Below are 23,174 nucleotides of genomic sequence, written 5' to 3'. Positions count from 1 at the left end.
TGGTGTTTGCTCTCAGCCTGTGTTTGTTAACCTTGACTCCCAGGCTAGCACATACAATCTTTGAGGACAGGAGTGATATCTTGTACTTCTTTAGCAGTGTTTACAGCATCTCCTTTAACTTTTATTTTATGTTAGAGTATGGCTGAACAACAGTGCTGTGAGAGTTTCAGGTGCACAGCAAGCAACTCAGTCATATCCCTGCTACACGTTAACATCTTTATATTTCTGAAATTTCCATTAATCTGCTAAGAACTAGTCAAATTCCCCAAAGCATGTTAGTTGGAAATTTTAAATAGAAGCCACGCTTTATATTTAACCCCTGATTATGGAAATGACACTCTCCCTCCTAAAACTGATACTTGTCAATGGTTTTGCAACACAATTTAAAGACTTCTTTAACTGCACTTAACTGAAGCCTGGCATAGATAATTGGATTCAAAGTATAAAAGCCTGAAGTCAAAATTAACTTGAATAAAATAGGGCTGTAATTAAATAATAAAGCACTAAACTCAGAGTTGTTGTGAACCTGAGCTCTGGAGCCAGGGTGCCTGGGTTTGCCTCCACCACTTACTGGCTGTGTGATCTTGCGAAAATTATTAAAACATTATGCCTCTGTGTTCTCATTTGTAAAGTAGAAGATATGGTAATCTTCATCCAACGGATCAATGTGAGGACTGAGTCAATGTGAATTGCTTTAAGTGGTATTTAGAGCATTATTGTTGTCATTTGTAGCACCATGATCATCCCTGGCTCCTTAACCTGACCTGGATACCTCACTTCCCATATTCTCTTAGATCTGCTGCTAATCCCAAACCAGGTTCCCATCTGATCCCGCAGCCTGTTCTCATCTAATCCACTTAGTTTTCAGTTGAGAACAGTGTTTAGTTCTATTCCCAACTTGTCTTTACCCTCAGGGATAAATTATATCACCTTGCATATCCAGGACTGGATTCTTCAGGAGGTAATACACCCATGAAAAATTTTCCAGTGCTTCCTTAATCACTTCTGAAAAGACTTTTTCAATGAAAAAAAAGTGATGTGATTTTTTACAAACACTGAGGGATACTATATTTAAAATTGTCTTGTATGTACATCATGATCAACTGAGATTTATCTCAGGGATGCAAGATGACTCAGTATTTGCAAATCAATCAATGTGATGCACCACATTAACAAATTGAAGAATAAAAATTACATGATTATCTCAATAGATGCGCAAAAAGTTTTTGACAAATTCAACATCCATTTATGATGAAAAAAAATTTCAACAGCATGAGCATAAAAGAGAACATACCTCAACAATATAATAAAGGCCATATATGACAAACTTACAAGTAACATCATGCTTTTCCTCTAAGTTCAGGAATAAGACAAGAATGCCCACTATGACCACTTTTATTTAATATAGTGTTTGAAGTCCTAGGTACAGCAATCAGACAAGAAAAAAAGATAAATGGTATCCAAATTTTAGAGAAAAAAGTAAAATTGTCACTGTCTGAAGATGACATGATACTATATATAGAAATCCTAAAGACACCACAAGAAAAACTATTAGAACTAATATAAATGAAGTTCGATGAAGTTTCAGAATACAAAATTAATATCCAGAAATATGTTGCATCTCTATACACTAACAATGAACTATCAGAAGGAGCAAAGAATCCCATTTACAATTTCATCAAAAAGAATAAAATACCTAGGAATAGATCTAACCAAGGAGGTAAAAGAAAGACCTGTACTCAGAAAACTATAAGATATCGATAAAAAGAAACTGAAAACAACATAAACAAATGGAGAGATATACTGTGTTCATGAACTGGAAGAATTAAAACTGTTAAAATGACCATATTTCCCAAGACAACCTACAGATTCAATGTAATCTCTATTGAAATACCAATGGAATTTTTTACAGAACTAGGACAAATGGGGAAACAATGGAAACTGTGAGAGATTTTATTTTTGGGGGGCTCCAAAATCACTGCAGATGGTGACTGCAGCCATGAAATTAAGACCCTTGCTCCTTGGAAGAAGAGTTATGACCAACCTAGACAGCATATTAAAAAGCAGAGACATAACTTTACCAACATCTGTCTAGTCAAAGCTATAGTTTTTCTAGTAGTCATGTATGGATGTGAGAGTTGGACTATAAAGAAAGCTGAGCGCTGAAGAATTGATGCTTTTGAACTGTGGTATTGGAGAAGACTCTTGAGAGTCCCTTGGACTGCAAGGAGATCCAACCAGTCAATCCTAAAGGAAATCAGTCCTGAATATTCATTGAAAGGACTGATGCTGAAGCTGAAACTCCAATACTCTGGCCACCTGATGTGAAGAACTGACTCAGTGGAAAAGACCCTGATGCTGGGAAAGATTGAAGGCGGGAGGAGAGGTGGGTGACAGAGGATGATGAGATGGTTAGATAGCATCACCAACACAATGGACATGAGTTTGAGTAGCCTTTGGGAGTTGGTGATGCACAGGGAAGCCTGGCGTGCTGCAGTCCATGGGATTGCAGAGATGGACATGATTGAGCAACTGAACTGAACTGAATCTTGATAAATAAGAACAAAGCTGGAGATATCATGCGCCCTGATTTCAAATCCTACTACAAAGCTATATCAATCAAAATAGAATGGTACTGGCACAAAAACAGACATATAGATCAATGGAACAGAATAGAGAGCCCAGAAATAAACCCACACTTATATGGTTAATCATTCTACAACAGAAGGCAAGTATATACAATGGGAAAAAGACTACTTCTTCAATAAATGGTGTTCAGAAAACTGGACAACTACATGCAAAAGAATTAAACTGGACTACTCTCACACTATATATACAAATAAACTCAAACTCAAGTGGATTAAAGACTTAAATGTAAGACCTGAAACCATAAAACTTCTAGAAGAAAACATAGGTAATATGCTCTTTGATATTGGCCTTAGCAATATTTTTTTGAATCTGGCAAATTATATATCTCGTAAGACATTAGTATTCAAACTATCCAAAGAACTCAGGCTACTCAACCTCAAAAAAAAGCAACAAATTAGAAACCTGGTTAAAAACTGGACATCTGAGAGGATCTCAGACATGTTTTCAAAGAAGACACACTGATGGTCAACAGGCACGTGAAAAACTGCTCAGCATCAAAAATTTTTAGGGAAATGCAAATCAAAACCACAGAGAGATATCACCTCACACCTAAAAGGGCAGCTACTATAAAAAAGACAACAAATAACAAGTGTTGATGAAGATGTGGAGAAAAGGGAACACTGAAGCACTGCTGGTAGAAATGTAAACTGGTACAGCCACTATAGAAAACAATTTTTTTTAATTAAAGATAAGTTGACTCATTGGAAAAGACTCTGATGCTGGGAGGGATTGGGGGCAGGAGGAGAAGGGGACGACAGAGGATGAGATGGCTGGATGGCATCACTGACTCGATGAACATGAGTTGGAGTAGACTCCGGGAATTGGTGAAGGACAGGGAGGCCTGGCATGCTGCAATTCATGGGGTTGCAAAGAGTCAGACACGACTGAGCGACTGAACTGAAATGAACTGAAAGACAGATCTACCATAGCATCCAACAATCCCACCTCTGCAAAAAACACTAATTCAAAATTATATATATGCCAATGAAAATTATGTATTTCTCAGCCATAAAAATACTGAGATCTTGCCATTTGGGACGACATGGATAGACCTAGAGGGTATTATGCTAAGTGAAATGAGTCAGATGGAGAAAGACAAATATGACAAGATTTCATTTATATGTGGAATCTAAAAAACATGATGACACATAACAAAACAGAAATAGATTCATAGATACAGAGAATAAACTTTTGGTCATCATAGGGGAGGGGGGTTGGGGGATGAGTGAAATAGTTGAGGGAGATTAACAGCTACAAACTTTCAGTTACAAAATAAATAAGTCACAGGGATATAATATACAACATAGGAAATATAGTCAATCATATTGTAACAACTTTGTATGGTGACAGATGGTAACTAGACTTTTCATGGTGATTATTTCATGATGTATAAAAATATGAAATCATTATGCTGAAACTAATATAATAATAATTTTTAAAAACAAATATCACTTTAAAAAAAAAACTGTCTTGTCCTTACAGCCCAGGAACAATGAAAGAAGAATCTACTTTCCACTTCCATTAGATCAAGCTGATTTGTAATTTCCTCATCTTGATATCTTAATCGCCCAACAAAATGCTTGGCATACAGTATGCACTCAATAAATGCTTTATTAATTAGTTAGCAAGCAATTAGTTATACACATTTTATATAGAAATTAATATTTAAAATGAAAAGACCTAGGTTTGCATTCTTATTTTTTGTCACTTACGAGTTGTGACATTGGTTATTTGACCCCTATGGAACTTTGTTTCTCATGTGTAAAACGAGAGTGTTGCTTAGGTATTCTAGTTTCCTTTCAGTTCTGACATGTGACTTGGGTGGGACCAAAAGAAATCAGAGGTTACCAGTGGAGCCCACTATATGAATTGGCAATAGAATACTTCTTGGAGAGTCATCTGTAGAGTATAAGTGCATTGGTATCACCAGCCTAGACCAGTGTTTCTCAAACTTGAAAGTGCATACATTTTGGAATGTGCAAGTAAAATGCATACTCTGATTCAGTGAGTCTAAAGTGAGATTCAAGATTCTGCATTTCTAATGAGCTTCCAGGGGTGCTGGTGGTATTGGTTCCTGACCACACTCTGCAAGGGCCAGGGACTCTCAGATGCCAGTTCCTGCCTCACTTATCCAGCTTTTGTCTTCCCCAGTTCCCAGAAGCTGGTGGTAATCTTGGGCCCCATATGCAGGACCAACTCTAGTTAATCACTTAGGCAACAAGTCCCAAAATCTAGAAGACCTCAGGGGAGGTCCTGGGCATCTGTATGATCTTAGTTATAGCACTCCTAACATCCAAGTTAATAACATTGAGCTTCTGCTTTTATTAAGACTTGTTAGTTTTCCCAGGAATCTTAACTCATCCTTTACCATCCAGCTAGGCCTCAGCTTGTGTTGAATGCATAGCCTGTTTGTTTGGGACCCTGAAATAGTGTCTTGCTCTTCTTAGGGGTACAAAAGCCTCCAGAAAAGAGCACCAGCTCTGTATTTCTTGTTCCCAGACTTGTTGGGCTTCTGAATAAACTTATCTCCAAGAACTATTTTAGCTCTGTACAAATCTGTGTTTTCACTTGCCAGATGGAGTCTGGCAAGCTTTGCCAGATCAGACTTCTTTAACTTGATCATGCTTGTCTGCCTACCACTTCCATGGCCTCTGAAGAACATGCCTTGGGCTGTGCCTTCAACGCAATAGCCCCTGCAGTCGTTTGCATCCCTCCAACTTAGGTCTCAGGCCAAAAGGAAGGGCCAGCTATGGAAGCTTTATTGCCCCTCCCCTGCCCTGCTTGCTCTGGGTTGCATTCCTTGAGCCTTATCAAGTTATAAACATAACTCCAGTCTCATTCTGAACCTCAAATAGGCTGGCTTGTGAGCTAAAGCATTCTACTGGTTACCCTGTATGCTAAAAATAGCAAGAATATGAGGTGCTTTAAAGCTAAAGGCCCTAAAGTGTAATTTTGAGACAAATTTGGACCATCAAACCTTTGGTCATGGTTATATTTCCTTAAGGCTAAGCTGTAGTCTTCTTTCTAAATCAGCCATTCTTACAACGCTTTTTAATGCCAGTGTCTGGGAGGTTCATTAGAATCATAAGCTCTAGCAGTCTCTTCAGTAATTGTCCTTAGGAGACACTGAAATGGTTCAAAAGATGCTTTGCTTGTAAAGAAGTTTCAATGAATAACATGTGTGGTTCTATTATATTCTACTAAAGGTAATTCTGTTAAATAGGATAGTATAATTTATAATCTAGGGTTTCTGCATCCATGGATCCAACAACTTGGGAATCAAAAATATTTTTAAAAATTCAGGAAGTTTCAAAAACCAGCATTTGAATTTGCCATGTTCTGGCAACTACCTACATAACATTTACATCATATTAGGTTTTATAAGTAATGGGGAGATGATTTAAAGTATACATAAGATGTGCAGAGTGTATGTGCAAATGCTATGCCATTTTATGGGGCTTCCCAGGTGTTACCAGTGGTAAAGAACCTGCTTGCCAATTCAGGAGACATAAGAAGTGTGGGTTCGATCCCTGGGTTGGGAAGATCTCCTGGAAAAGGGCATGGCAACCCACTCCAGTATTCTTGTCTGCAGAATCCCAGGGACAGAGGAGCCTGGTGGGGTACAGCCACAGTGTTGCAAAGAGTCAGACACGACTGAAGCTACTTAGCACACACGCCTGCCATTTTATATAAGGGACCGGGCATCTCTGGATTTTGGTGGATATCTGAGGGCCTTCTGAACCAATCCCCTGTGGATACTGAGGGACAATTGTACCTATCTCATAGAGTTGTTGTGAAGTTAATGAAGTAGAATACCTGTATCATCTTGTGGGGTTTCATGAGCTTCACCCAGTTTTTCCAACGTTAAACTCTACACTGAAGGTCTAAGATAATGAATAGATGAATGTTCACAAATAATATTTAAATCATCAAAAAAATTTCAGTGTTATCTTCTGAAAAAATAGACTCTTAGATTTGAGAACATCTAGCTCTCCTAAATCAGCATTTCCTGATTGTGTAGCTGAGAATTATGGCAGCCACTGCATCTTTTATCATGACCCAATACATACATACTTATTGTCAAAGGTGGAAAAAAATGTCCCTGAACTAAGATAGGAAAACTGTGTGTTCTGTGTCTTTGCTTGTGGCTTACGAAAATTACTCAAGCAACCTGTTTAAATTAGAATTTGTTAGTTGGTGCTCCACTTCTAATCTCTGTCTGACACCAGTTCATGGGTCCATGCTAATTGTCAGATTTTATTGTCGATGCATAAAACCTTGTTATTCTAATTATCAGCCACAGATGCAGTCTTAGCATTAACTCCCCCAGATCATCCTGCCCTAGACTGATAGGGATGTGATATTTCTATGGCTTTGTGAAATGAACTTTATGCTTTGTTCTTCATTTTTTAAAACTAACTGTTGGGGTAAACAATCTGTTTCCCAACCATGCCATCCTTCTGTTTCCAAACCCTTTCTGAATGGAAATCCTCTTTTATCACTCTGTTTGTTCTCTTGTCAGCCAGTAAACAAATTCTTCAGAATGCTGAACGTCAATCTAGAAATGCTCTTTTTAACAGAATCTATCCTGAAACAAATGTTTCAGAAAACACTTCCACTTACTGTATGTGGTGCATTCTGATACTGCCTTCTTATATTTAATTTCTTAAAAAAATACCACTTGACTCCATGACCCATGAGGATTCTTGGAACGGTGATTTGAAAACTACTGCACTAAATTCCCCCAAAAGAGACCACAGATTTTTTATTTTAAAATGCATGTGGAATATCTGGCAAGGATTGAACATGGAAAGGGTAGGAAGGCGAGTACTTTCAAAATATGATAAACAGCTTTCAATGTTTCTGGGAAGTTAGGTGTTAAAGTTTCTCTTTTTTGTATGGTAGGAGGGATATATAACAGACCCGGAGTTAGCCCTAGGTTGCCAGCCTAGAGGCGCAGAATGGAGGGGCTGTTGGGAGAAGCTGTGCTTGAGAGTAAAGAAAGGGTGGGCTCTGGAGGTTTTACCATCTGACACAGGTCACATGAGTCAAGGAGCAGCAGAAGCTACCAGAGGCACCGCTAGAGGGGACAGCACTCAAGAGCTGGGAGGTGCAGGAGCAGTCCACTGCAGGAGGCAAAACAAAAAAAAGATAAAAAGTGCTGAACAAGGCAAAAATATACAGGAAATGTTTCATGGGAAAGAGCCCGAGGCCCTTCTTAGAGACAGCAGAAATCAAAGGATTGCTATAGTGGAGGGTTCCTCTGTAAAAGGTGATAGTGACCAACTGTCCCATTTTTCAAAGCTTGACCCGTCTTCAAGACTCTCCCAGAACTGGACTCAGTGTTCCGTCTCCAAAGAGTTCAGGCACTGATACTGAACTGCTCCCAAATTCTTGCCCACCTCTCCTCCTGCTCCCCAGTTAGCCCTATTGCAAACATCTATACACATGTAAGAACTAGACATGGATAAAGATATAGAATTAAAGATAATAAACATTAAAATGAGTTATGCTTGTGATACAAATTTTTAAACAGCATTCAGAGAGGAATTAAGTTTTTTCTCCCATTTACTATACACTTCGGTTTTGCTGGTTACTCAGATTTTACTCTCTTTTCTGTACAACATTGGCACCTGAAGTATCTCTAGGGAAATATTGCTGGTACACTTTATTTTTTTAATTTTTTTTTCTTTTCTGTTGCAACTCTCTCCTCTTTTTTTTTATTTTATTTTTAAACTTTACAATATTGTATTGGTTTTGCCAAATATCAAAATGAATCTGCCACAGGTATACATGTGTTCCCCATCCTGAACCCTCCTCCCTCCTCCCTCCCCATACCATCCTTCTGGGTCGTCCCAGTGCACCAGCCCCAAGCATCCAGTATCGTGCATCAAACCTGGACTGGCGACTCGTTCCATATATGATATTATACGTATTTCAATGCCATTCTTCCAAATCATCCCACCCTCTCCCTCTCCCACAGAGTCCAAAAGACTGTTCTATACATCAGTGTCTCTCTTGCTGTCTCATATACAGGGTTATTGTTACCATCTTTCTAAATTCCATATATATGTGTTAGTATACTGTATTGGTGTTTTTCTTTCTGGCTTACTTCACTCTGTATAATAGGCTCCAGTTTCATCCACCTCATTAGAACTGATTCAAATGTATTCTTTTTAATGGCTGAGTAATACTCCATTGTGTATATGTACCACAGCTTTCTTGTCCATTCATCTGCTGATGGACATCTAGGTTGCTTCCATGTCCTGGCTATTATGAACAGTGCTGTGATAAACATTGGGGTACATGTGTCTCTTTCAATTCTGGTTTCCTCGGTGTATATGCCCAGCAGTGGGATTGCTGGGTCATAAGGCAGTTCTATTTCCAGTTTTTTAAAGAATCTCCACACTGTTCTCCATAGTGGCTGTACTAGTTTGCATTCCCACCAACAGTGTAAGAGGGTTCCCTTTTCTCCACACCCTCTCCAGCATTTATTGCTTGTAGACTTTTGGATTGCAGCCATTCTGACTGGCATGAAATGGTACCTCATAGTGGTTTTGATTTGCATTTCTCTGATAATGAGTGATGTTGAGCATCTTTTCATGTGTTTGTTAGCCATCTGTATGTCTTTTAAAAGGTGCTTTAAAAATGATGCTTACCGAGTGTATCATATATATATTTGAAGTTATTAAACTTTAAAATAGTGTAATACTGTTAAAATTACATAATAATAAATAACAACTACTATTTAGGTTCAATTCAGTTCAGTTGCTCAGTTGTGTCCAACTCTTTGCGACCCCATGAATCACAGCATGCCAGGCCTCCCTGTCTATCACCAACTCCCAGAGTTTACACAAACTCATTTCCATCAAGTCGGTGATGCCATCCAGCCATCTCATCCTATGTTGTCCCCTTCTCCTCCTGCCCCCAATCCCTCCCAGCATCAGAGTCTTTTTCAATGAGTCCACTCTTTGCATAAGGTGGCCAAAGTATTGGAGTTTCAGCTTCAGCATCAGTCCTTCCAAGGAACACCCAGGACTGATCTCCTGTAGAATGGACTGGTTGGATCTCCTTCCAGTCCAAGGGACTCTCAAGAGTCTTCTCCAACACCACAGTTCAAAAGCATCAATTCTTCAGTGCTCAGCTTTCTTCACAGTCTAACTCTCACATCCATACATGATCACTGGAAAAACCATAGCCTTGACTAGACGGACCTTTGTTGGCAAAGTAATGTCTCTGCTTTTCAATATGCTATCTAGGTTGGTCATAACTTTCCTTCCAAGGAGTAAGCGTCTTTTAATTTCATGGCTGCAATTACCGTCTGCAGTGATTTTGGAGCCCCAAAAAATAAAGTCTGACACTGTTTCCACTGTTTCCCCATCTATTTCCCATGAAGTGATGGCACCAGATGCCATGATCTTAGTTTTCTGAATGTTGAGCTTTAAGCCAACATTTTCATTCTCCTCTCCTCTTTCACTTTCCTTTTTTTTTTAGTTCCTCTTCACTTTCTGCCATAAGGGTAGTGTCATCTGCATATCTGAGGTTATTGATATTTGTCCCAGAAATCTTGATTCCAGTTTGTGCTTCTTCCAGCCCAGCATTTCTCATGATGTACTCTGCATATAAGTTAGGTTACATTTACACAATTAGGGCTTTCCTGGTAGCTCAGACAGTAAAGAACTCGCCTGCCAATGCAGGAGATATAAGAGACACAGGCTCGATTCCTGGGTCAGGAAGATCCCCTGGAGAAGGAATGGCAACACACTCCAGTGTTCTCACCCAGAGAATTCCATGGACAGAGGAGCCTGTGGTCTACAGTCAATGGGATCGCAAAGAGTTAGACACAACTGAGTGACTAACACGTTTACACAATTATCTCTGGGGTACTCATGATACAGAAAACTTATCTACCAAAGGTCACAAAATTACTAAGTATAATAACAGAACTGGGATTCAAAACAGGAGTTTGATCTGCCCCATTCTGAGGGCTCTAGAACCTATGTTCTTACCACTGCACTAATGAAAGCAAAATAAATAAAAAGAAGACCATTCCTAGTAAAACTGTGCAAAGACCGCCTCCAAAGTGGTTCATCAAAGAAGTCAGAATATTTTTTAAAGCAACAGCAATTTGACTCTTAAGAGCAACACTGGAAATGAGTAAGTAACATTTTCAATGTACTAAAAGAGAATAATTTCCAAGCTTGAATTCTCTACTCCATAAAAATTTACTTCCTAGATAATGTAAAACAATGACATTTGTCAGGCAAACAAAAATTGAGAGTGTTTGCCTCCAGAAGATGGTCACCAAAAGAAATTTCAAAATATATACTTCAACAGAAAGAAGTGATCCTAAATGGAAAGTCTAAAATGCAAGAGGGAATAGAAAGCAAAGCAAATGTTGAATATATATAAAATTCTAAAGGAAAATAACTCCTGTATAAAATAAAAATAATATTATCTTGGTTACTAAAAAGAAAATGTACAATAATATAAATCATTACAGGAATAAAGACATTATTCATTGACTTTAAAATTGATAAGTATGTATGTTGTCCTGAGGGGTAACCACTAAAAGCACAGCAAAAGCGTGCATCATTTCAAAATTCAGAGAGTAAAAATGCATGAGAAAAATAATCAATCCCAAAATGAGAGAAAGACAGAAAACTGAGAGAAGTCATAGTTTAAAATAATATGGTAGATTTCAAAACAAATAGAGTAGCATTTATATTAACTGTGACTGAATTACCTTTGCTAGTCAAAATACAATGTTATCAGACTGCATTTTAAGATATCCAAGCATATATTCTTATTTAAAAATACAACTAAAACACAAGGACACAAAAGGGCTGAAAGCAAAAGGCTGGAAAAAGAAATACTGTGAAAATAATAATCATGAGAAAGTCATTTTCCTTTAGTAATATCAGACAAGGCAGACTTTATGAGGGAAAAAGTATTCTTATGAAAAGGTCAGAAGTCACTTCAAAATGACAAAATACTGAAATCGCCAAGAAGTCACAATGCTTGTCAACCTGATCGTACCTAAGAACAAAGCCTCTGATTACATAAAGCAAAATTTGACAGAACTACACGAAAAAACCAAAGAACAACAATCTCAGTGACAGAATTAAATGGTAAAATCTCTTGAACACATAGGTTTGAATTGTACAGGTCCTACTTTATGAGGATTCTTTTCAATAAATATGTACTATTATACTATTATACACAATCCATAGGTGGCTGAATCCACAAATGTGGATGTGGAAAGCCAACTGTAAAGTTACACATAGATTTTTCATCTGTGTGGAAGGCCAGCAGCACCCTGACTCCTATGTTGTTCAAGGGTCAACAGTTCTTGATTTAAAAAAATAAGAAGCCAAACAAAAATAGAAAAGTCAGTAACGATACAGAGTACCTGGATAAGACTACACAAACTGGCCTATTGCACATATATCAACACTGCCTCAACAACTGAGGAGAGCACATTCTTTTTAAGAGCAATGGAATATTTACACAATAAACATTTCCTGGTGAAAAAGCAAGTTTCAACAAATGTCAATCATATAGAATATTTTTTATTAACACAGAACAAAATAATCTAGGAATAAATAACAAAAGATAACTAGAAAAACTTCATGTAAGTTGTAAGAAACATGTTGAAATGACTTGTTAAGTCAAAGAAGAAATCATATTGGAAATTTAAAAAGTTATTTTTTTACTGAAAGATGATGACAATACTATAATAAAAATTTGTAGGATGAAGCCAAAACAAAATTTAGAGAGAAACTGATAGCCTTAAATGCATAGATTAAGAAAGAAAGGACTAAATATTGAGCTAAACATCTATGTCAAGAAGTCAGTTAGGAAAAGAAAACACATACACACATTACAAAAAAAAAAAAACAGTAGAGGAAAGATATGTAGGATTAATGAAATAAAATTGATTAATGAGAAATCTCTGGTGACAATAACCAAGAAAAAATGCACCGATAAGCAATATATAAAGTTTCAAAAGGGGCACTTCAGCTACAAATACACAGATTGGTTAAAAAGATGAGCATGAGTGCTTAGTCACTCAGTTGCGTCTGACTCTTTGCAACTCCATGGATGGTAGCCCACCAGACTCCTCTGTCCATGGGATTCTCCAGGCACAAATACTGGAGTGGGTAGCCATTGCCTTATCCAAAAAGATGAGACAAATTTTAAATAAAATGGAAAATTTCCTAGAAAAAGAAACTTTAGACAAAACTGAGTCAAGAAGAAATAGAAAACCCTAATGTCACAGGGGTGACAGTTAAAATACTTAAAACTTGTTTTGACACATGCACTTACCATTAGAACAGATATTAGCCCAACCAGAACTGATACCAGCTCTGAAAACCAGCACGTTGTTAGTACTATTGCCTAAAGACTGCCTCTAACTATGGAGACTTACATCACTAGTCTTATATTGCCTCACAACAAAAACATAAATGCTTTACTTTGATAAACTCTTAGCAAGTATCTGAGAAAAAGGGTTACTCCAAACTTACAACCCTGGACTGTGTGGATTGCAACAAACTGTGGAAAATTCTTAAAGAAATGGGAGAGATGTCTATTTAGTTCTTTGGCCCGTTTTTTGATTGGGTCGTTTATTTTTCTGCAATTGAGCTGCAGGAGTGGCTTGTATAACAAACACATGAAAAGATGCTCAACATCACTCATTATCAGAGAAATGCAAATCAAAACCACTATGAGGTACCATTTCATGCCAGACAGAATGGTTGCGATCCAAAAGTCTACAAGCAATAAATGCTGGAGAGGGTGTGGAGAAAAGGGAACCCTCTTACACTGTTGGTGGGAATGCAAACTAGTACAGCCACTATGGAGAACAGTGTGGAGATTCCTTAAAAAACTGGAAATAGAACTGCCTTATGACCCAGCAATCCCACTGCTGGGCATACACACCGAGGAAACCAGAATTGAAAGAGACACATGTACCCCAATGTTCATCGCAGCACTGTTTATAATAGCCAGGACATGGAAGCAACCTAGATGTCCATCAGCAGATGAATGGACAAGAAAGCTGTGGTATACATTGTGGTATACATTGTGTATACACAATGGAGTATTACTCAGCCATTAAAAAGAATTCATTTGAATCAGTTCTAATGAGGTGGATGAAACTGGAGCCTATTATACAGAGTGAAGTAAGCCAGAAAGAAAAACACCAATACAGTATACTAACACATAATATGGAATTTAGAAAGATGGTAACGATAACCCTGTATGTGAGACAGCAAAAGAGACACAGATGTATAGAACAGTCTTTTGGACTCTGTGGGAGAGGGAGAGGGTGGGATGATTTGGGAGAATGGCATTGAAACATGTATAGTATCATATATGAAATGAATCGCCAGTCCAGGTTCAATGCAGGATACAGGATGCTTGGAGCTGGTGCACTGGGATGACCTAGAGGGATGGTACGGGGAGGGAGGTGGGAGGGGGGTTCAGGATGAGAAACACGTGTACACCCGTGGAAGATTCATGTTGATGTATGGCAAAACCAAAACAATATTGTAAAGTAAAAAATAATAATAATAAATAAATGATAAATGGTTAAAAAAAAAAAAGAAATGGGAATACAAGACCACCTTACCTGCCTTCTGAGAAAGCTGTATGCAGGTCAAGAAACAACAGTTAGAGTCGGACATGGAACAACAGACTGGTTCCAAACTGGGAAAGGAATACGTCAAGGCTGTTATTGTCACCCTGCTTATTTAACTTATATCCAGAGTTCATCATGAGAAATGCCTGGCTGGATGAAGCACAAGCTGGAATCGAGATTGCTAGGATAAATATCAATAACTTCAGATATGCAGATGATACCACTTTTATGGCAGAAAGCGAAGAACTAAAGAGCCACTTGATAAAAGTGAAAGAGGAGAGTGAAAAAGTTGGTTTAAAACTCAACATTCAAAAAACTAAGATCATGGCATCTGGCTCCATCACTTCATGGCAAATAGATGGGGAAACAATGGAAACAGTGACAGACTTTATTTTGGGGGGCTCTAAAATCAGATGGTGACTTCAGCCATGAAATTAAAAGATGCTTGCTCCTTGGAAGAAAAGCTATGACCCACACAGACAGCATATTAAAAAGCAGAGACATTACTTTACCAACAAAGGTCCATCTAGTCAAAATTATGGTTTTTCCAGTAGTCATGTATGGATGTATGAGTTTGGCTATAAAGAAAGCTGAGCACCAAAGAACTGACACTTTTGAACTATGGTGTTGGAGAAGACTCTTGAGAGTCTCTTGAACAGCAAGGAGATCCAACCAGTCAATCCTAAAGGAAGTCAGTCCTGAATATTCATTGGAAGGACTAATGCTGAAGCTGAAACTCCAATACTTTGACCACCTGAAGCGAAGAACTCACTCATTGGAAAAGACTCTGATGCTGGGAAAGATTGAAGCCAGGAGGAGATGGGGACAACAGAGGATTAGATGGTTGGATGACATCACCAACTTGATGGACATGAGTTTGAGCAAGTCTGGGAGTTGGTGATGGACAGGAAAGCCTGGCATGCTGCAGTCCATTGGGTAGCAAAGAGTTGGACACAGCTGAACGACTGAACTGAACCAAGTTCAGTGGTAAAGAATTCGCCTACCTCGCAGGAGATGCAAGAGTCTCTGGTTCGATCCCTAGGTAAGGAAGATCCCCTGGTGAAGGAAATGGCAACACACTCCAGCACTCTTGCCTGGAGAATCCCCATAAACAAAGAAGCCTGGTGGGCTACAGTCCATGGGATGGCAAGAGTTAGACACAACTTAACAATTATATCACCACCACAAACTTACACAAACTTCACTATTGAACAGAAAACCATGATTTTATTTATCAATGAATTTTATGAGCCTAACAAAAGGCTCATACAGAAAATATCTGACAAAGATAGCACAAAAAGGAAAAACTATAGCCCAACATTACTCTTGAGTGAAAGTCACTCAGTTGTGTCCAACTTTTCGCAACCCCATGGACTATACAGTCCATGGAATCCTCCAGGCCAGAATACTGGAATGGGTAGCCTTTCCCTTCTCCACGGGATCTTCCCAACCCAGGGATTGAACCTAGGTCTCCCACATTGCAGGTGGATTCTTTACCAGCTGAACCACAAGGGAAGCCCCATTTCTCTTGAAAATAGTGGCAAAAATTCATTAGGAAACATTAGCCAACCAAATCCAATAAAATTAATACATCATGGCCAATTTCAGGAGCACATGGTTGATTTAACATATAAAATCAACTACCATATTAAAAGAGATCAGTCATAAAGTCATCTTAATAGATATAGTAAAATAGTCACAATAAAACTTTCTATCAAAGTGGAAGTATGAAAAAATCTCCTTAATGTGATAAAGGGTAACTATAAGAAAACACTAAATGTCACATATAATGGTGATACACTGAAAAGTTTCTTTTTAAGTTCAGGAAAAAGGAAAACGATCAACAGGAATCAGACATTCTCAAGATTTCTTAGTTACTTGCACAGTTATTTTACTAGACAATATAGATTCTAAATTGCTGGACATTTCTGTGTATATGACTAGAGGATATTCTCTACTCTTATAATGGCTCCGTTAAATTTTACATCCAAATCTAAGATTTAGCTTTGTAATTATGTTACATACCATAGGTTCTGTTTCCTTTGGAGGTTTTTCCAGGGGAGGAATGTACCACTGAAAACAAAGTTCTTTGTTTAAAGCCTGTGTTGCCACAACTGGTGGCACCACGTCTCCATACAATGTGCTGCTAACGGTCTTTAGTGATAAATCGGAGCATAGAGAAGCATTGGTTACTCCTGTCTGGGGAACGAAGAGAAACATTCACTTTATTGCTGGCAATGAATGTATTCAATATTTAAGACATTCATTCAATTTTCATTCAATAGTGACTATACTGGAAAACTCTGGGAATCATCTCAGCTTGCTTTATGGATGTAGGTCTTAAAAACCTCCCGATTACCACAGAGAAGACTCTTCTGTGGAAAAAAAATATGCTTCAAAACCCAGTGGACTCAACAAATGTCTGCCACTTTGGTGAATATCCAAGAATAACGATCTAGAGGGGAAATATCAGTGCTATCACTTCAGTCTCAAGATCACCATAGAGTCTAAGAACATCTACTTTTCTTCTGGTTTATTCATTGGTATATATATACTAAGGGTTTGGTTACAATTTATTATCTGCTTTTCAACAACATTTTTTTTTTGTAGTACCTTATGAAAAATTAGACACAGTTTTTGCTCTAAGAGGTCAAAATCCATTACTTTCATTCCCTCTTTAAATGAATATGGCTGGTTTGCAAGTTTAGTCTTGCTTAATCTGGGCCCTGCTCATTTGATAGAACTTGGTCACTGAATCAGGAGTTTTCAAGAAGCATAAATGTATAGATTGCAATTGGTGATTTCATAAAATATTTACTTAGTTCTTTAAGGTAGCTTAAAAACGTAAAGCATGATTGCTGTTAACAAAAGTAGAGTCTAGCCAGAAAGATAATAATAATGATAATATCTCACTTCTAAAAAGGACTTTCTTCAGTGGAGTGTAAACTATTTTCAAAATTAAATTCTCATTATTCCCAAGATTACAGTGTGGTAACTGGAAAGCAATTCTTCTGCTAAATCTTGACCTCCAAAGGCATCTCAAGGTTTGGTGACCAAGGGGAACATGTCAGTGACTGTAAAGAAAGGCCTGGTGTTTCTGTAAGACTCTCTGCCTTCCACTTCTGAGCCTGTTCAAGATACAACTGAAGACTGTCAATGCAAAGTCTTCAAAATAAAATAAAAAGAGAAATAAATACACTGACCTTTCTGGTTGTCTACTGATAAAAGAAAAAAATATGTCTTGACTGAAAGGTAATGCTAGGGTGAAAACTATTTTAAAATGTCTAGAGACTATCATAAAAGGATATGATAAGCCAGAATCCTCATTTATTAGCACTAGGATACTAAAAGCATGACCAACATGCACAATAAATAAAATTATTAACTCTACATCAGGCAGTTCACCAAAAAATCAGGTAAATAATTGATTCAGGAAAAATTATTCATTTTTTTCCATATTTGAGTGCCTTTCAGAGCTTCTGACAACTATTTTAGAAAATAATTCATATTTAATAACTAGCTAAGTGGAGAAAAATAAAAAGTAAATACCTATGTCAACATAGATATAGTGTTTATTCATACAATAGCATAATAATAATGAACTGCAACAGAAATCAATATTAATATAGGCATTTAATTTTCTTTTCTCTATTAAAAAACACAATATCTAATTCCTAATGGGATTAATTACATAAGCTAGTCAATGGGCTATACACCAGGTACTTTCGATATGTTTGATTTATTCTTTGAAAGGAATGAAACAACAGACCTACCAGAAGCACTCTTGCTTCATCATGTACTATAAACATCAAATCACTCTGCACTAATCAAATGTTTGACCTTACACAGTCTGTCACGGGCACACAGACTAAACATGGATAACTCAGCATTGTGCACCATTTTAATCACGTCCTTTCTGGAATTTTTAATGTAATTTGTTTGGCGTCTTTGTTTTTCCATCATAAAGCTTCAATAGACTTGACGATAGGCAGACTCACAAAGCTGATGAGCATGACATGTATATATGATGGTTCTGGAAATGTATCTACTTCTTTGTGGGGGAAAAACAGGTTTAAGTACAAAATTATGGGAAGGGCTTGATTGAAATGGCCTCCTGAGTGACTAAAGGCTCAGAAATGTTATTATAAAAGTCAGCCAAGCTTGGAGTTTACTTTTAAAAAAATCCAAAAGGCTTTATGCTCGTTAGCTGTCTACCCCAGTGAAAAGAACACATGATTAGGTGGCTTGCACCTGTCAGGCAAGCGACAGTGATCTCCAGGGCTGATTATTCTGGGAGAGTGTTCCACTAATTATATCAAAATAAAGAGCAAACACGGTGAAACAACTCTTTGACATCATTACTGTGTTAGAAATACTGTATGTATTCACACTGTGTTCAAGGTTGTATGTTTGGAGCACCATCCTTAGGAACTGGGTAATGATAGGCTGCCCTTAGTAATGCAATGCTCAGCAAAGCTCCTTTCAGAACAGTATTTAAGAAATCACATACATTAGTTTCCAAACTCTTATAAAGTATTCACAAGACTACATCCACTGAAACTATAGTTCTCAACTTTCTCATTCTCTCCTATTCCAAAACACCTGAGGTATCTGGGACACATGGAAGGAATCCTCAAGGCAGTCTCAGGTCCTAGGAGGGGTGACTCAGACAGTTGTGTTAGATGGAATGATCTGATACTACTCTACTGGTTCCCGCCAGGTGGAGGGCCAGACGTTAACAATATATCCCAGGCCTTTTCACCTTCTCTCTGCTCCTCTCCCTAGAGAGTTACTTGACCGGTATCCAAGAAAAAGAATTTTGGATATGCATAATTCTACCCTTCTTCCGAGCATATTGTTTTCAGGGAGTGAACATCCTCTGCTCCTTCATGCGACAGATTTTAAAGGGGTTTCTGGCCCCACAGGTTTTAAAGAGACCTGTAATGACCCCACTCTCCACCAAAACCCATCAGCCTGGACTGGTAGAACTGTCAACTTTGCTAATCACTATTAGGGAGACCATTTAGCCGTAAATATAAACCATTTCCTACAGTATCAACACATGACTCATAAAGTAAGGTATTTTTTAATCTCAGTATGTCTTACTCTTTTATTTCTCAAATGACTTAGAATCTGAGACAGGAAATAGGGGCATTGAGTTTGGGGCATTCCAATACTTCCAGTATCTAGGAAGTAATCTGAAAAATCCTCCCGTGTGGATTGCAATACACTGCCGTGGGGGCAATAACCCTAGTTGAGACTCACTTAACTGAATCCATAAATATTCCTTAGTGGGTCTTTCCACTACTTTTTAAAATCACTCTCCTCTCTTGTTCCAAAGAACGATCTTTTTAAAATTTTATTATTTACCCCAAACACAAGGGTGAAAGTGAAAGACAAAGAGTCAGAGACAAAGACTATACATGGACTGTATAGTCCATGGGGTCACAAAGAGTCAGACATGTACAGTCCATGGAATTCTCCAGGTCAGAACACTGGGGTGGTAGCAGTTCCCTCCTCCAGGGGATCTTCCCAACCTAGGGATTGAACCCAGGTCTCCAGCACTGCAGGCGGATCCTTTACCAGCTGAGCCACAAGGAAGCCCGGGAATATTGCAGTGGGTAGCCTATCCCTTCTCCAGGGAATCTTCCCCACCCAGGAACTGAACCGGGGTCTCCTGCATTGCAAGCAGATTCTTTACCAACTGAGCTATCAGGGAAGCCCTAAACATAAGGCTACTATACTCCAGTAGGATAAGATGAGCAAAGGTTCCCGTTGGGAACAAGACACATTTTCAGGTCACTTCTCTGGGACAGTTGACAACAGAAACATGAATGTGTCTGGTATGGGTATAATTGTAAAAATTAAAGGGCTATATGGTGAAATCCAAAGTCAAGATAAATCAGTGGGTTTTTTCCCCCTAGTTTTGAAAGAATTCTATGCAAATGACTTGATTTATTCATTTCACAAATACATATGGAAAATGTACACTATTTTCTCTTGGGTTCTCTACTATAATTTCAAAGCAGAACATACGAGCCTTGTCCACAAACATTCTCACTCTCCTGCCCCCATTGTATCTGCTAATGGTGTCATCATGCTCTAGGGATCACAGACAGGGGTTCCAAATGATGGGATAAAACTTTTCTCATTCCCTCTTCTTTTGCCATCGCCATAGAGTCACTAAGGTGTTTTTTTTTTTTCAATTTTACGTAAGCAACATCATTTATATCCATCTCTTCATTCCCATTCCTCATGACCATAAGCTTAGTTGTTTCATCATCTCTTTCTCGGATAACTTCCTTTCACTTATACTTTGCCAATCAGCCTTACGTGCTATTGACAGTAGAACTAACATTTTGATTTTCATATTCTTTCTGCTATTAACCTGGCCATGTTTTTCTTAAAGAGCATCTGTGAGGGGCTGTCATTTTCTTTTGTGCTAACTCTACCAATCTTTCTCTACTACCACACCAGAGACTATGCTTTATCCACTCCTGCTTTCTCCACCACCTAAGAGTGTCTGGCATATTGTTAGTATCCAACATATGTTTGTTGAACATACCAAATTTGAAATAAATCTCCATTTTTACTGAAACTCTTTATACTTTTTCAGTATCTTCCAATCCACCCGTTTTGGTAGTTTATTTAAAAATTACTATTATTCAAGACCCTAGTAGCTTGTTCAAGACCCTCTTTTACATCTCTTCACTAGATATTTTGGGGAAGTCCATCCAACTGAATAACACTTTCCCTCCCCCAACCACAAAATCTTCAAACTTTTAATTTACTTAAAAACTTGCCATTTACCCTTAGCATACTTATGATTGCTAACAATAAAAATGAATGCTTTTTATTACACATGTAAAACAAAGGTACAGAAATTGGGTATAGATTGAGAAAGTCTCAGTTTAATTTCCTTATAGGGTATTATATTGAAATTTGTATAACTTCTTGGCAAAATGACTCTGAGAGAAGTTGTGATGTGTAGGAATACAGAAAAGTCTGGGACATTTTGAAGGCTTATAAGAGCAGCAAAACAGAACATATGAAAACAGAAAACCAGCATGTCTGGTTGGTTTTTCTCTGTGGTAAAAGTTTCCTCAGGTAAAACCTCTGAGGAAACTAAAAACCTTTGTGTCAGTATGGAGGTTAATGTGCTTCTTTCGGAAATAAAAGGATGATTAAGTCTTCCAAAAAATGTATAATTATATAATGTTTTAAACATTACCTTGCTTGCTGAATCATATAAGACTTTTTCTAGAACAGGTGGATGTTCCATGACTTGAAATAGTTCTTTTGGAAATTCATCAATACAAGAAGAAGAATATAGCTGTAAGAATCTTTTAAGGAAAAAATGCATTTCTTTTTGGCGCAAAATCAATCCAGAGTTAAAAAGAGAAGTGAGAAGAGTGTCATCTGGCAAAGACATCCCAGATCCTGGCTTCAGAGATGCTTAAAGGAAAAACAAAAACTACTATAGAATCATGTTAGATAACAGAATGGTCTCAATATTGCTGTCCTTTGCTTGCTAATCTCATTCCTGCACATTCCCACCTCACCCAGTGGCTGCCCATGACCTTCCTCCATTTTTCAAGCTTGTACACTAACAGAATTGCTTCTGGTCACAGGAAGGAAAGAACACCTCAGAACTCTGTGATCCTACTTCTGGTTTCAAGCGTATCAAAGCAAAACATTCAATCTAGCTGTCTTATTTGTCTTATCCCCAGCCAAAAAAAATAATAATAATAAAGCAAAAATTCAGGTTCAGGTAATTTATTTGAAAACTGATCTGAAGTGAGAGAATGGGAAATGTGTGACAGAAAAGAAAAGAGTCAATGACAACAAGTTAGGAAAGGGCTCCAGCTATGGACAAGGAGAGCTCAGTCCTGCTGAGGGCCTCCTAAGAAAAAGCATGGAAATCTGTTCCATCAGGGGGCTGGCATGCTGGAATACCTATCAACCAGTTCCCTCCCTCAGCAGTTGCGGGTTACTCCTGAATGTGTGCAGTCCCTGGTACTTCCAGGCTATCCTGCCTATATGCTGGGCCTCAGTCATTTCTAAGAAAGCCCAGGGCAGAAAGAAGCAAAATGTGCACGATTGACATGGGAGATACCAGCAGGTGAATCCAGGGGGAGCTGAATCGATAACAGGAGGGCATCACTGGGGCCCACTGTGCTGGATTATATCCACTTCCTTCGCTACTGAACTGGCCCTATCACGATGCACCTTTTACCCACCACCTTTCCCAGTGCTTGCCTCTCCCGTCACTAACTCTGATAACCAGGCTGAGCCGCTCTGTGACTTAGCCTCTTTGCCCTGCTGATTTCCCCATCACTGGGTGCTGCTTTAGTCAAGCTGTCTTTCCCAATTGTTTGCCCTCATAAGCAACACTGGCTCACCAATTTCATGGGCACAGATAAATACATCATCACAAAACCACAAGAGGAGAGAATGTGACTTAGATTACAACAGTTTTTTTGGCTATTCTTTAGAGCACCAATGATTTTAAAATAAAAGCAACAACAAACAAAATTCAAAACTTCAGAGTTAAATATCCTGTCTTTCTCTTTAAATACTAGATATTCTTTCTCTCCTTAATGCCAAAGGTTTCACCTTGTTCATTTTATAAGCTGTCACATTAGGGTCACTCTGATTCTTAACTGTTTTGAGTCACATAGCACTTCAGTAGTCTTGGGGGAAGTTTCTGGATGCCTCCTTCTAAGGATGTTTTTAAATACATTGAAATACTGTTCTTTTCAAAGGTCCCTGTATATCAGGCAAAGAACCCCTGAAATTTCCATCTTCTGATGAGAGTTCACTCAGAAAGATGTTAAACATATTTTATAGTTCTAAGTAAGAAACATGACTTAATGACTGG

The 23,174-nt window shown here is 38.1% G+C and overlaps 1 protein-coding gene across 10 annotated transcripts in view; it reads right to left on the bottom strand.

Moving 5' to 3' along the window:
• Nucleotides 1–23,174, bottom strand: part of CFAP54 (cilia and flagella associated protein 54) — a 312,009-nt gene that overhangs the window by 39,048 nt on the left and 249,787 nt on the right. For 7 of the 10 annotated variants that reach the window (XM_002687523.7, XM_024992507.2, XM_024992509.2 and 4 more), the window contains 2 exons: nt 21,525–21,748; nt 16,319–16,492 (listed from right to left, as the gene is read on the bottom strand). The exons of 1 other annotated variant lie outside the window; for it this stretch is intronic. In XM_002687523.7, coding sequence (XP_002687569.6) covers nt 16,319–16,492; nt 21,525–21,748 — 398 coding nt within the window. Of the gene's footprint in view, nt 1–1,629; nt 7,776–16,318; nt 16,493–21,524; nt 21,749–23,174 lie in introns of those variants that run through there. 2 more of the 10 variants (XM_059886964.1, XM_024992508.2) reach the window with 2 other exon arrangements.

Source organism: Bos taurus, chromosome 5, assembly GCF_002263795.3.
Source record: "Bos taurus isolate L1 Dominette 01449 registration number 42190680 breed Hereford chromosome 5, ARS-UCD2.0, whole genome shotgun sequence".
Taxonomy (NCBI): domain Eukaryota; kingdom Metazoa; phylum Chordata; class Mammalia; order Artiodactyla; family Bovidae; genus Bos; species Bos taurus.
This window is presented reverse-complemented; position numbering and strand designations above follow the sequence as displayed.